Consider the following 15738-nt stretch of genomic DNA (forward strand, 5'->3'; position numbering starts at 1 on the left):
GAAGTGCATTACAAGTGCACATTCTATTAAGCAAACTTCTTTTTTCTTTCTAAAAAGGTAGGTAGGGAGGGTTTCACTACACTCAATTCCCAAAATATTCAGGGGGTAAATAACTGGTTAATTCACACGGGAGCCAACTAACAGAACGACCCCCTCCGCTATGAGCCACGGCGGGGGAGTCGCACACACTTCAGCAACCACTAACCTTTAACAAGTTTAGAACTAAATGTAGTTCTTCTACACCAATGCTTTCACTCATCCAACACTGTATTATTTAATACTTTATAATAACTGCACACTATGAATCATCAGTTAAGCATTAGTAAATAGTCAATTCATCCTTTATAAAGCATTGTTACAACATTAATAGGCATTAGTAAGTAGTTTATAAATACAGCTATAAATGTTTTGTTCTTGAGCATATCTATAATGTTTAATAATGGTATTTTCATAATTTAGAAATGATAAATTGATCGTCAATTACGTTATTTACTAACCAGTTATTTAGGAGTTGTCAGCGGTTCATAAGATCGTTTAGAAAGTTTATTAATCATTTACTTACGCCATTTAAATGAACATTTATAAATCTTATTATTTAGACACGTGATAAGTTGCTCAGTGTGTTAATAAATGCTTTATTAACACATTCCTGCTGTAATTCATGAGTTATAAGACATTTAGTAGTTGCCAGCTATCTATTTTTGTGAGTTCATCTAAAGTGAGGACAATTTATACCTCGTAAAGCATTTACAAAGAAGATTTAAAGGTTTATCTTCCAAACAGAAATGTTAAACAAATACAACACAGAAATATTTGCAAGATGCAAAAAATTAAACTGTACAACTGTACACTTGATAAAATAAATATCCTCAATTTCATAGAAAAAATAAAAAAATGCAAATTCAAGTGTACGGTTTAATTTTTATTTTTTTTTTGCATCTTGAAATACATATTTCTGAGTTCTGTATCCCTCTGTGTTGTGTTTTATTTTTTCTGTTAGAGAGATAACTGAGCTTTTAAATCTCCTTTGTAATAGATATGCTTAGATCAAGAACAAGGCATTTATAGCTGTACTTATAAACTGCTTACTAGTGACTATTAATGTTGGGATTTATATGGATGATTTATAAAGGATGAACTGACTATTTACTAATGATTCATAGCGTGCAGTTATTATAAAGTGTTACCAATACTTCTCATACTTAGCTACCTTGAACTTATCAGCAAACAACTATACGATTCCTCAACACACACATTCCTGTTCAAAAGAATTTGAGTACCAAGTATGAGGTTAAAAAAAAAAAGCACATACTTGATAGCAATAAGAGAAACTGTCCCAGTTTTGAGGACTAATCTCTATTCTTTGTATGTGTGCAACCTCAGTAACCTCTGCTAACGCGCAAAAACACACATCAGGAGCAAAATCTTCTTACGTGCATTTGAATACACATTGGTTTTAATGCACTGGACGTTCTGTAATAATCTGAAGCATTTGCTGAGGATTAGACGGTCAAATGCCATGTCGATATAATCCCGGAACGGCACCCATTTGCCAGGAATACAATAAAACGAATTGTTTCGGCTTTCAGAAAAATGAGCGTTTGTTAGAACGAGACACGGTATTATGTTTTCATCTCCATTATGAGAGATTAGATAGGAGAAGTTAAAACAATCTGCTGACGTTATCTGGTTTTATGTGATTAATTTTGTCTGAATTCCCCCGAGTAAAGTATATTGTCCCAGTGGAAATGAAAATCTTTTATTATAATGATGATGGAAAAGATAAAGATGATTGTGAAAATCTGCCGGTCTAAATAATCTGACCAGTACGTACACTTTCTAGCATGTTTTTCGACATTCCTAGTTCCTTCTCTTCTGTCCAGCACCATCATTTCCCATTAGCTCAGCTGATAAATTAGCCCTTCGAACACACACACACACACACACTCTTACGCACTCCTCTAATGTTTATATGCAACGCTTAATGTTGTGTGACCAATTCTGTCATTTCCATTATGTAAATATATTTGCATCGATGTTTCACTACCACTATTGTCTACGTTCCCACGATTGCTTGGGTTATTAATACTCTGGGTTACAGGTCAGGCCGCAGTTGTCGACAGACATCAGTGTGTGTATTGCACAACGCTAATGATACTTTATGAAATGACTCCACACCGCAGGCCACCAGAATAATTCCATCACATTGTCCTCGAAAGCAAAACCAGGAACAATGAGACGGATCTGCAGTCTCATATTGCCTAACCACTGTATTCAATATTTACATAAAAAAATAATAATGATTTATTTACAATGTTATTCACATGTTTGACAGTTTTGCAAAACCATGCAATGCAGACGTTAATAAACTCCAAGCAAATCCGTGTCCGTTTGCCAGCGAAGGCACACAGACAGACTGACCGCGAGCAATGTAGCTGATCAATGCCGTGCTATCAGCCCATCCAGCCCACGGCCCGTGCCTCTCTCGGGTCACACGATAAGCAGTGACGGGGTGAGACGCAGCACGCAAACCTGTCACAGCAGACGCAAAGGTGTTTCTGAACCTCCCCACCATCACACACCTCCATATTATTACCAGCCAGCAAAGGAAGAATGAGAAGCAAGCATGCCTGCTGTCATTCAATCACATTACGCTGCGCTGTTCTCATTACATACAGAGTTGATGATGGAAATACATCTAGTGCAACTAATTTCCCTAAAAAATCCTGCTTCTACACACATGAAAAAAAAAAATAGCAATAGCTAAAAAAATTAATTATAGATTTAAATTGTTCATTTTAATAATAATAATAATAATCTGTGTTGACAGTGTAGTTGTTCAAAAAATATTAAACTGTTTAAAAAAATAGATCCATTTTTCTGGACTAATTTGGAGTACTTTAATATATACTATACTAGTTTTGTAGCTGCTGGACTATACTAGACCTATTAGGAATATAATAACAGTGCCATTGCTCAGTTATCCAAGGAGCGCCAATCGATTACCTTGAGGGACTATTTCTAGATGATCTGACCGTTAAAATACCTTTTGTTGGTGTACTACAGTCATGCATATTTACCCATAATTTAAATTAACAAGTAATTGTTTACAGTGAAAATGTGCTGTTATTACCTTAAGGAGTGATTTCTACTCTATCTTACCTTTTAAGATGACTTTCATTTAGTCATATAAACTCATGTTGGCAAGTTCATTCATACATATGAATAATAAATGCAGATTCATAAAGTGCATCTCACAAAACCAGTGTTTATGGTGTCTTCACATAAATTCCACACAAAGCTTGGAAGTAGCTGGAAGTTTGTCACGGTTTATTTTATTTTATGATATTTTGCACTATAGCAGTTTAATATTTAATGTGCTAAAAAGAAAAAAAAATCAGTTTCAGTTTAATTTATACCTAAAATTTCAAGTAAAATCAAATTAGTTTGTGTTGCCAAACTTGTAACCTGCTGAAGTTCATAGCACTTTGAATTGAATAAGCAATGAAGAAAAACACATTGAAAGGTTTTTGAGACATTGGATGAAAATACAGCCAGTTACAGTTTAAACTGTAGGATGTGTTGTTGTAACATCTACATTTATGATTTTGATTTAATTTGTCTACATTAGGTTCCATAAGCAAAAATCATTTTAAAAGGTCAGATTGGGTAGAAATAACACCTTAAGGAATAAAGGCACATTTCAGTTTTCACTGTGCATGCCTAGACATAGTTACAGTTTATTTAAATTCCCCAAAACTACAAAAATCCCATAAATGCGCACAAGAGACTGACAATGTGGTATAACATTACAATCGCAGGACGTAAATGAGGTCAAATCTTATATTTGAGGTTACTACAAGGACAGATATCAGGACTGTAAATACTGACGCACAGACCGAGAATTAAACGGCGCCAGCGAGTCTTTCCTTTTGCGAGCGTGAATCGGTGCGCATCTGAAGCCTTATGTTTACACAAACTTGACGGAGGAACGATTGTGACGCGACCGCCGAGCATCAAACACAACCCCGCGTACAGACATCCAGACTGCGCAGTTGCGCGGAGATGATCGCCACTTAACGCTGCGTATTCCAGGCAATGTGCGCGCAACATCGGCTTTGTGAGGGAAAGCGTTAAATTACGACTGAAAGAAACTTTACCTTTTCGCTTGGACCTCCTCCTCCTCCTCCTCTTGAACTTGCATTTGACTTGGCTGCTGGGGACCGATGCCATGGTGCTCAGATTTTGGAGAACTTGTTTTGCTTGATGTTTCTGAAGTTGCCGTGCTGCAGTTGCGCAAGCGAAACGCTCCGGGAATATCAGCTGCGTCTTATTCCGCCTCACACTCTTTTAATAAGCTCTCGATAATAAGCTAAAAGTGTTGCTCGCCTGTCTGACCGTATTTGGAGCGCAGCGGACCGCCGCGTCCCCTTCCCGCGTCTGGAGCTCCTGCGCCTCTCTGCGCTTTTTGGCACCAGCCACTTTGAATCCAATCATGCAGGACGCGTGTCTATTTGCTGCCGCAGATTCTAATTAGAGCCAATCATGAGAGTCCTTGCACTCTGACATCACGACCGATGACACACCCCCATCCCATGCGGGCGTGCGAACTCAGCCTTCATCTCTGAATGAGTGATGATGGCACGGATGCGCGCGATGAGAGGACAGACACGAGGTGAGATGTGGCAGGGACAGCAAAAGTTGCAGATTAACAGTACACAGGGAGGCGAAAACTGGTGAAAATGTTTCTGTTTAGCCAATAAAATACAAATGTTTCAATTAGAAATAATATGATTAGTTTAGAAATGTGAGAATTTCTGCATTTTGCTACAGCATTTGTGTCAGCCTGATGATTTGTGTTATCCAGCAGCATTAATTTTCTCATAATTTCATGATTATTATGCTAATGTGATAATGTTAGTATTTTAATGAAATTATTTTAAAGTGGCACTGTGCAAATCTATCTTTTTATATTGGGGGTCCCCAGGATGGCTGAGACTATTGTTGTCAATTAGCAGTTCAAAAAATTAATAGTAATATTAATAATCATAATTCAAACTGAAGTCCTTTACATTCAGAAAGGTTAAAATGTACTCAGGCCATCCCGGATGTACAGTAGATGAGTTTGTTTCTTCATCAGATTTGGAGAAATTTGGAGAAACATAACATCACTTGTTCACCAGTGGATCCTCAGCAGTGAATGGGTGCCGTCAGAATGAGAGTCCAAAACGTCACAATAATCCACAAGCAATTCACACCACTCCGATCCATTAGTTAACGTCTTGTGAAGTGAGAAATATTTTTGTAAGAAACAAATCCATCATTAACGTTTTTTTTTTTTTTTTTTTTTGTTGCTTGTGGAAAAAAATATGACTCCTCCGTTCACAATAAATACACAATTGCTTTCTCTGGTGAAAAGGGTCATCTCGGCTGAATCAGGAGATAAATATGCACAGATCAAACACCATTTAAAACCAAAAACAGTTCTAAACAAATGTGTCGGAGGATTTTGATTTGAATCCCAACAGAGGATGGACTTTTTCAGTTTAGGACGTGTTATTATTGATCATGAACTCAATGATATTTTGGCCAGAAGTAACAGTTTAAAGTTAAAACACCTTAATGATGACTTTATTTCTTTCAGACATAAAGCTTTTCACTTCACAAGATGTTAATTGATGGACTGGAGTGGTGTGCATTATTTGTGGATTACTGTGATGTTTTTATCAACTGTTTGGAGTCTCATTCTGACGGCACCCATTCACTGCAGAGGATCCACTGGTGATGTAATGCTACATTTCTCCAAATCTTTTCCAATGAAGGAATGTCCTGCACAATGGATTATAATTAAGTGCATTACTATAGGCAGAAATTTGTTTTGAAATATTTAATGATATGTAAATAAAAGAAACAATACACTGTCTTTTTTTCAAATTATTTAACCTAGCAAAATCACATATTGTATTTGAAATATCTTTATTTAAAGGCTTTTCTCATTAAATACTGATATGTTTTTTTTTATTTTTTTATATCATGCAATAAAAATGTTGATTACTTTAAAATAAACATGATCTCACTCAAAATTAGGTTGTATTATGAGCAAAGTACAAAAGGGCTCATCCATGTTCACACCACTAAAAAAAAAAGTCCTCAGAAGAATAACTTTAAGATGAGTGCAGCTTTGGAAACACATTCTGAAGCAACTGTACTCTCCCCCTAAAGCAAATACCTCCTCCAATCTGCTGATCGACAGATTTCTAAACTGAAATAATCGTAGACATACATGCATTGATGTTGACATTTTGCTAACAAAACAAAAGGATTTTTTTCCCCCTGTCAAATGTCATTAGACTTTGTCTAAAATACCAGCAGTGCGATTACTTGGTGACATTTACTGCAGGAAAAAAACTGGCGAGCGAATGGAAGTACATTTGAAAACACGGCATATTTGCTGACAGAAAAGTCACTTTGAGATTCCTTTGTGCGCTTGGAACATTTCCATGAGGGCTATAGGGAAAAAGTGTGTGTTTCCATGGGTACCTGTGTGTGTGTGGATGGATAGGAGAGGGTGTTGGGTGGTCTGAGGGGACACTGGTTGCCTGGAGGATACCCACAAATATCCATGTAAATTGCAGTTTAAGAGAAATCAATGATGGTGACAAGTTGCCAATGTCACTATCTGGGGACATAATGAACGTTTGGCGAGGCAAACTGCTTCCTGATAACCCATAGTGTGTGTGTGTGTGTGTGTGTGTTTGTAAGAAAGAACATCAGCACAGCTCGTCTATTCACAAAGACTTGCTTCCATATGCACAAGTAAACAAGAGACAATAAATTGAGACCAACACAAGCTGAAAAGGGACGAGACAGACAGACCTATTGAAGGTTATTCACTGATTTCAGGTCAGATCTGAGAGGACGTTTGCGTCACTGCACAGGTTGTCTCACCAAACAGGATGTGACAGCACAAGCAGCGAAAATTGGTGACACCAGAAAAAATATTATTATTTATATTAAATATTATTATTATTATTATTCATATGATATTATTATTATTATTATTAAGTCAATTTATAATGTCAGGACAGAAATGTAAAGACTTAAAGTTCATAATTTGGCTAAATAATAATAATAATTATTATTATTATACAATTGATGGGACCATTAGTGAAGAGTACAGACTAAACTAACTGAATAACTAACTAACTAAATAAATAAATATACAGAATTACAGTTCTTTTTAGCACAAATTTTCATAATGTTGTTTAATCTTCTGTACGATGAACATTGATTTAATGTTGTTGTCCTATTTAAAATAAAGTGGCAGTCATATATGAGACCTTCAGTGTGCTCACTTCAATTGGTCTGTACTTACTGTAAATAGCATCAGTCTAGACGTCACTCCCATGATCCACTGTGACACCTCATTGCATTACATTTCATTTGAAGTATTTTGCTGCTTATGGGCAAAATCCATATAGTCACTGCAGGAAAAGAACTGCACACTAAGGATTGTTGCAAGAAAAGAAAACAACATAACATTGCTAGTGTGTTCATGTAATTTCTGGATCATAGAAGAACTGCTGTTAGGGATTAGGACAGATAAACCTGCAGGTTTTAATTAATTAAAGTGAACAATTAATCTATGTTGTTGCTAAGATGCAAAATAAATAAATAAAACAAATACAATAAATAAAAAATAAACAACAACAATGACGACAACAACAACAACAACAACTACTACTACTAATAATAATATCTCAGGAAAACCTTTCTTCCCTGTCTCGTACATCACTTAATGTCAAGCTGCTAGTACAGCCTATTCACACTTTTTCTTCATGCTGCAGAAGGCTTTATAGATGTACACATGTGGTCGGACTCATATTGATTGTAATTTACTCTGCAGGCTGGACTGCTGTGGAAAGTTTTCACTTTACTGATTACTGTCCATGGGGCTAAACTTTGTTCAATGCCTGGGGCATAACTTCACAAGACAGAACTATGTGTGCAATTCCTGGTCTTACAGAAAAAAGGTGTTCATATTTAATGCATTCAGTGTGAGATAATCACTAAACTGCTGGGCACCTAAGCTCATACAGTGTAAACTGACCACAATGACCTTCAGGTCTGGACCCCGGGCCCCTGAGCACACACAGCATGAGCTCTCTACTAGGATCTCTAGGAACCTTGGTGTAAACAGCTGACCAGTGATCACTGTGTACAGTGCGATCTAATTATTATGACCCTTTGACTGACCACTGGGGTGCCTGGGCCCTCTAACTACTGCAATCAACTGAAAGCTGGAATACAGCAACTTTTGCCCAGATTTACAGTATGGGCGAGGCAAAGATTTTTGTCAAAAGTAAGAGCTTTCAGTTTTCTCAGTAAATTGCGTAGTGTATGATGGGCACAGACTCTGATTTTTTTTAGTTTCAGCCTGGATGTAAGAATTAAAATGTTGTATTGACCAATCAAATGTTAAAAGTAAGTTCTTTTCAAAGAAGACAACCTGCTGAAGTGAAAGCATAAAAAAAGAAAAAAAATATTTTAAGTTTACTGTATGAAAACTTCAAAATGTACTGTATGATTTTTTTTTATATAAAATAATTATTTTCAAAATATTTTGGAATCTAAAATTGATATAAAATCAAATATCTAAATAGCTTATGTTCCAAATCTGACACAAATTTGTACATTTCTATCACAATATTACTTTTGTAAAAAATATTAAAAAAAAGGATGAACTTGTGCTTGGTTCCATTCACATGTAACATAATTTCAATTCGATTGATATGAGAGGAATTGAATATTAAAAAAAAAAAAGAACAGTTTTGCACTTTATACGAATAAAGAAGATTACTAGTATCTCGGCATGTAAATACATTTCAAGAATTTTTTTTTTTTTTGCTCTTTGGTTGATTTATTTTTTTAAATATACACTAAATATGGAACCTTGAGACTCAAACCTTTTCAACAATATGTGTTTTGTTAAGATTAGATAAAGTTTTGATTATAAAACATTGCAGTAAACCTTGTAATATGACACTTGACCCCACCCACTAGAGGGAGGAGCTAGCAAACATATTTGAAAGTACCATTTCCATAGAAAAACAATGTCTGATTGCATACCAGTTTGCACAGGATGAATTTGGAGTAGTTTTCAAATTATATCTAATTTACGATTATTATTAAATATGTGAAAAAAAAGCTGATACAGATTCTGGGATTCCTCCTTCTGAATGGCTTGAACGTACAGTCAAAAAATATGAACAAATTCTGCACCAATTACATAGATTCAGTCAATCAAAGACAAATACGAAAAACAAGGCAAAAAAATCTACACACTAAAGTGCATAAAACAAAAAAGTGAACAAAAAGGCCAATGTTTCAGTCCTGGTTGGACTATGTTCAGTGCTACAGTTTCAAACATTAGTTAGCAAGCATTTAAAGACAAACATTTTTTGCCTTGGTTTTTTTTTGAACACACAGTCCACATTATCTTTTCCCTCTTCATCTTCTCTGCCTGCTTTGTCATTACCACTCTTGGGAACTTCATACTTCGCCTGATCCTGTGAAAACAGGAAAGGGAAAAATCAAAACAATATGTTTTGTGTTCTCTGCTCAGTGTGAGGAAAGCACGACGTTACGCTACTTGAAAAGCCTAATTTGTTCAAGGAAATTTGATATGATCCAATCAAAATGAAACACTTCAGCAGCGATGGCATTGCGACTCATAAAATACATTGCATGTTATGAGAGATGCCTATTTTATACTAGGCCGCTAATGTGCGGCGGTGTTTTATATAGCCGGTAATCAAATTTAGTGCGACTCCTTGTGATTGTGCAGTGAATTCACCATCTTGTCTCTTATGACAGATGCGTTATGTCTAATGATATGATCATTTCCATTTTGTCAGAGTGCCTGGTGGTCTATTTATTTAACACTCTCCCTGGGGGAATGTTAGTCATTCGTTAGATTCTATATACTCACAGCGTAACAGAGGAAGACAGAGAGTGCGAGAGAGGAGAACGTGGGAGATGAGGACTCTCGCCTGCCACCAGCTTTCTCATAAATATAAAGCATTATAATATAATAAATAACAGTGGAATTCCAGCCATTATCCGTTTAATTAAAATCATGTCATCATTTACTCCCCCTTATGTCATGCCAAAGATCTTCTGAGATATTTTGAGAATGTTCAAGCTGCTCTTTTCCAAACAAAAATGTAACTTCAATATTAATCATGCAGGGTTAGACGTCAGTGGTGCAAAACTCCTTTTGGTTCAGAAGAAAACATCTTAAAAACTTACTGTCACAATGTTGTGGTGTTGTGGGTGGTTGCTAGCATAGTCATGTGTCGATATGCTATTGTTAAGGTAGTCAGATTGGTTTACAGCATGCTGTTATGCTGCTTTAGGGTGATTTGGGTGGTTGCAAGGTGATTTCTTGCTGGCCCAAGTCAAAAGATCCAACTCCAAAATCTCTATAGACCTAGATATACCAAATCAACACAGAACTAACTGTGGCAAAAGTCATCAGTGGTCCAAAATGTTGCACTTGAACACACTGCAAAGAGTAAAGACAACGGCCAGCTAGGATATATGTCCTGCGTATGCGTAAGAGGAAATAGGTCTCCATGCCAGCAGGTGGCAGCAGTCTGTATTCATCATTCAAAGAGGATTGCGGATTTATAAAAGCATCACCAAAGTACTGCATGCTTATTTTCACACCAATCTCACACACCACAGATGGATTCGTTATATGTGACCCTGGAGCACAAAAGCAGCATGGGTATATTTGTAGCAATAGCCAAAAATACATTGTATGGGTCAAAATGATTGATTTTTCTTTTATGCCAAAAATCATTGGGACATTAAGTAAAGATCATGTTACATGAATATATCTTATAAATTTCCTACTATCAAAAGTTAAATTTTTGATTAGTAATATGCATTGCTAAGAACTTCATTTGGACAACTTTAAAGATGGTTTTCCCTCAGATTCCAGATTCTCAAATAGTTGTATCTCGGCCAAATATTGTCCAATCCTAACAAACCATACATCAATGGAAAGCTTATTTATCAGCTTTCAGATGATGTATAAATCTCAATTAAACAAAATGTACCCTTATGGCTGGTTTTGTGGTCTAGGGTCACATATATTATCTTCTCATGACTTCTTCTGGACTTCACCACTTGCTCACGTGGAGCAACTTGAGATTAAGTAAGTATTATTATTATTATATTGTTTGTTCTGTATTCATTTCTGTATTTATTTATTTATTTGCTTTATATTTGAAAAAAAATTATTATTTTCAGAAATTCAAATTATTTTTAAGTTTAGTCTTTTGAACAATTTAAGGAAAAAAGACTAACATGCTTTTGGAATATTTTCAGGAAAATTAAATTAAATTAGAAAATAAGAAGAATATTGCAGTTAAGAATCATTTTATTGCAATGGCAAAGTTTTAATATATAGACGGAATTTGAAGATTTTCAACAAACGATTGTTTAATTGTCTTTTTTTTTTGGCTTGCACAAAGCTATCAAATGGCTTCAACTGACTAATTTATTTTATTTACTTTTTTGTGCTTTTTTGCATTTTTTTTTCTCATTCACTTTCATTGTATTGAAAGAGCAGGATGAACGTTCTTCAAAATATCTCATTTTGTGTTCCCCAGAAGGAAACAAAGTTAAACAGGTTTGGAAATTAACTTGAAAATGAGCAAATGACCATTTTCATTTTTTTAGTTATCTATTCCTTTAACCTTTTGTCTGTGGTATGTACAAAATTCATATTTGTTTCTGCCAGTTGCTGTGTAATTCTGGACAAAGACTTGGAGCCTCTTTTGGTGTGTGTGTGTGTGTGTGTGTGTGTGTGTGTGTGGATATTGACTTTTTGGCTCTCTGGGAGGGATTAGGTCTTATCTTGTGCTGAGGCGCCTCACATGTGGTTTGTGAAGGGTCTGAAGATCTGCCTTCATCTGCCCGCCATAGATGTCTTACCCCCTTCCCACACACATACACACACACACACACACTTCTAAGAAAACCTCTCGTCCATAGGCAAAACACACATAAATGCCTGAAGCACAAATTCACCCTCCATCTTCAAAATCTAAACAGTGCATTCACAGGTCACAGTCTCTAAGCTGAAACCGAACTCAGAAAGCTTATAAAATATTTAAATCATACAATAATGCAAGAGTGACTACCACAATGTTAGGGTGTTGTGGGTGGTTGCTGGCATAGCCGTGTATAATATTTATGCATAAATGCCTATAGTGTTGCTATGTAGTTGGTATTCAGATTTTTTATTTTTTTTACATGCTGCTTTAGGGTGTTTATGGTGGTTGCTTACTGGTCCAGCTCCCAAGTTTCAATGATATTTTGATGTCTAGATATGACTCTTGTATCTCTTTCAATAAAAGTCTATTTGATTTTTGGTTAATTAGCCACCAAGTTAAAATCAAATGTCTAATTGCTCAACAAGTTACACAATCGGAAGTATCCTTCATGTTCATAGCACAAATGTTGCTTAATTGCAATACTTATATTTAATAAAACCTGCAAAATTGCTGCAAAATAATTCCATTTAAAGACATGATTTTGAAAAGGGAGAATGAAGGCAAATTGTCATTGCAGAAATATCACATCTTATTCTATCTGTTCTCAGGCACATAAATTCAGACATATGCACAGTCACAAACACAAAACAATTGACTTCCTGTGGCAGGGGGTTGTGGAGGCGGAGCATAATCACACTGACAGTGGGGCATTCTGGGAGGACTAAGGTTAATTCAAAATGACTGTTATTATGGAGCTGGCGTCGCCGGGGTTGCGGTGGGGGTTGGGGCCATCTCAGAACACAATATGTGCTTAACATTGCAGACTGGAAGTGCCAAAGGTATGTCTGCAAGAAGAGAGAGGAATATTATATATTCATCCTGACATTAAACGTCTATTCTTATGCAAGAACAATACCGAGGTTTGGCGGGGACATTTTTTTAAGTTTTCCAGAGTGCACATATGGGCGCTGCAAGCCTTAAATCCTAACTGTATGAAAACAATGAGTGTCACAAATCAATACTAAATTTAAATGGACCCATTTGCTTTTATTTTGTTAAAATTTAAATATCCTACAACATTTCTTTTCGTTCAGTGTCAAAAACCACATTTAATGATGCAATAATTTCCTTATAGATGAAATCAGGCCTCACCCTACATTTGTATCCTTGTCCAGTGAATGAATGAATGAATGATGCATTTATATAGCGCTTTATTGTGTATTGCTGTACACCCAAAGCTCTTTACAATCATGTGTGTGTGTGTGTGTGTGGGGGGGGGGGGGGGTCTCTCCTCAACTTTGAAATTGCTATGAAATATTTATGTAATCTTTAAAAAAACAATAATATAGAAGAAATATATTTTGATGTTCCATGAAAATATGCTGTAACTTTCGGAGCGGAATCCTTTGCAGTGAATGGGTGCCGTCAGAATGAGAGTCCAAAAACATCTCAGTAATCAATAAGTAAACCACACCACTCCAGTCCATCAATTAATGTCTTAAGCAGTTAATGTTTTAAAGTGAAAACACCTTATTTCTCTCAGATACCCAGCTTTTCGCTTCTCAAGATGTTAACTGATGGACTGGAGTGGTGTGGATTACTTGTGGATTATTGTGATGTTTTTTTATCAGGACTCATTGTGATGGCACCCATTCACTGCAGAGGACAAACTGGAGAGCAAGTGATAAAATGCTGATGAATGCTAATGATGTTCTGATGAAGAGACAAACTCATATACATCTTGGATGGCTCGAGGGTGACTAAATATTTAAAAGATTGTAATTTTTGGGTGAACTATTCCTTATATAGATGAGCTTCCAATATTTACCTGTCACAATTTAACATAGAGTCGATATAGAGTACAGCAGAAGAATGTGACCACACCAAAATATGTTGAGCCCAACCTGTAAACCTGCAACAAACCCACAGTAACCTTTGTCATGCATTTCACATGTAGAAATATAGACACAATAAGCGTTTTTGGTACTCTGCCTTACAAACTTCAAATGGTATATAAGTTGGAGATGGACATGAAACTAAAATTTTGCCTTTTTTTAATGAATGGACTTAAGCGGAAGGATAAAATTAGAAATAATGATGACATGACTTTAAAATCCAATGCAGTTAAAGATTTTCATGATTCAAATTAATGAGCAAGCTGCTCTTTGTCTGAATAAACGGCTCTATTTAAATCAGTGTGAGAACAGAGGCAGACACAGGTGTCCTGAATGTCATAGAACTGTATCAGCTCACTGGCCTTTCATAATGGGCTAATTATGTGCATTTCCGGTCTGTGGAGCTTATCACAGAAAAACAGGAAAAGTTAAGAGGTGAAACAAAAAAGAATGGGAAAAATAAATTATATCTATGTTTACAAGAAAGCGGAAGGACTAGGTGGAGACTTGGGGACATGAGGCGACTTCATGAGTCGTTAAAGTGTGTAAAATTGCTTTTTCCCTTCCGTTTGTGTCAGGCGTTACTGAAGCACATATCCAGCATGACAGTAGGGCACAGAGAACTGTAAAAGCAAGTCCTGCGGTAATGCCTCGGCTGTGCCAGTTCCAATCAGACCGACCCGCGCTGGTGAAGGTGAGCTGTACAACTGCATTTGTGTTTGTCTGTGCTTTTCTAGTGCTTTATGTCAGGTACAGTGCAAATGTTTCTGATAGAATTTCTGGACTGTCAAAGCTGTGGCACAGTGGGTAGTACACGTGTTCATGATATACGTAAGAGCTGCAAGCTCACAAAGTTAGATGCTTTGAATTGCTCCTGTGTAAAAAATAAATAAATAAATATGCTAGAAAAAATGGACATTTGACCATCAAATGCACTGGATTTTCATTGAAAGGTTATATCTCACCTTCATTACGTCTTAAATACCACTTGCTGTATTTCACATCATTAGAAATCACATAGTTGCTGAGAAACAGAACAATATTTGAGCCATCATTGACTGATAATCCTCACTTCATGCTGTAGCTCTCAAATTTCATTGGACACGTCTGCATTTTCAGACATGCTGCAATAAGGCACATACATAAATGTCAGAAATCATGTTGGGGATCTGTGTATTACCTGTTCTAAATAAAATACAATACTCTTTTAAATCAAACTTTAATGAAAGATTTTTAAAATGCTGATTTAACTTTTTTTTAAATTGTAAAAAAAAAAAAAAAAAAAAAAAAAAAAACTCTAAATGCTGATTTTTATAGTTTCCGCAACAGATTCAAAAACAAATAAATAAATAATAAAGGTAATTAGGAATTTATCTCTCACACTACTTACATTTCACTGCTGGTTATACTCTGTATAATTGTGTATGTGACGAATACAAATCTTGAATCTTGAATAAATTTGTACTGTTTCTTGCAATTCTTACTTTTTTTCTCTCAGAATTCTGAGTTTACATCTCAGAAGTAATATGTTTTATGAAAGTTTACATTATGCATGTATTACTTCTGAGTTTTTTTATACACATTTATATGAACATTTCAGAGAAAAATTCAGAATTGTGAACTTTTTTTTTTCTTTTTTTTTCCAGAAATGGACTTCCTTAGATTTATGTTTATACCATGTGCCAATAAAATAAAATAAAATAAAATAAAATAAAATAAAATAAAATAAAATAAAATAAAATAAAATAAAATAAAATAAAATAAAATAAAATAAA

At 35.5% G+C, this 15738-nt stretch overlaps 1 protein-coding gene across 1 annotated transcript in view; it reads right to left on the bottom strand.

Annotated features, from left to right (window-relative positions):
* The window catches only part of LOC306865006 (double-stranded RNA-specific editase B2-like), a gene marked incomplete at its 5' end in the record, with an annotated part of 166814 nt that extends 151880 nt beyond the window's left edge, over positions 1-14934 (bottom strand). The window contains 2 exons of the mRNA XM_079409336.1: positions 9488-9569; positions 14929-14934. Coding sequence (XP_079265462.1) covers positions 9488-9569; positions 14929-14934 — 88 coding nt within the window. The remainder of the gene's footprint in view (positions 1-9487; positions 9570-14928) is intronic.
* Positions 14935-15738: the final 804 nt, after the last annotated feature.

Source organism: Barbus barbus (genome assembly GCF_936440315.1).
Source record: "Barbus barbus genome assembly, chromosome: 46".
Taxonomy (NCBI): domain Eukaryota; kingdom Metazoa; phylum Chordata; class Actinopteri; order Cypriniformes; family Cyprinidae; genus Barbus; species Barbus barbus.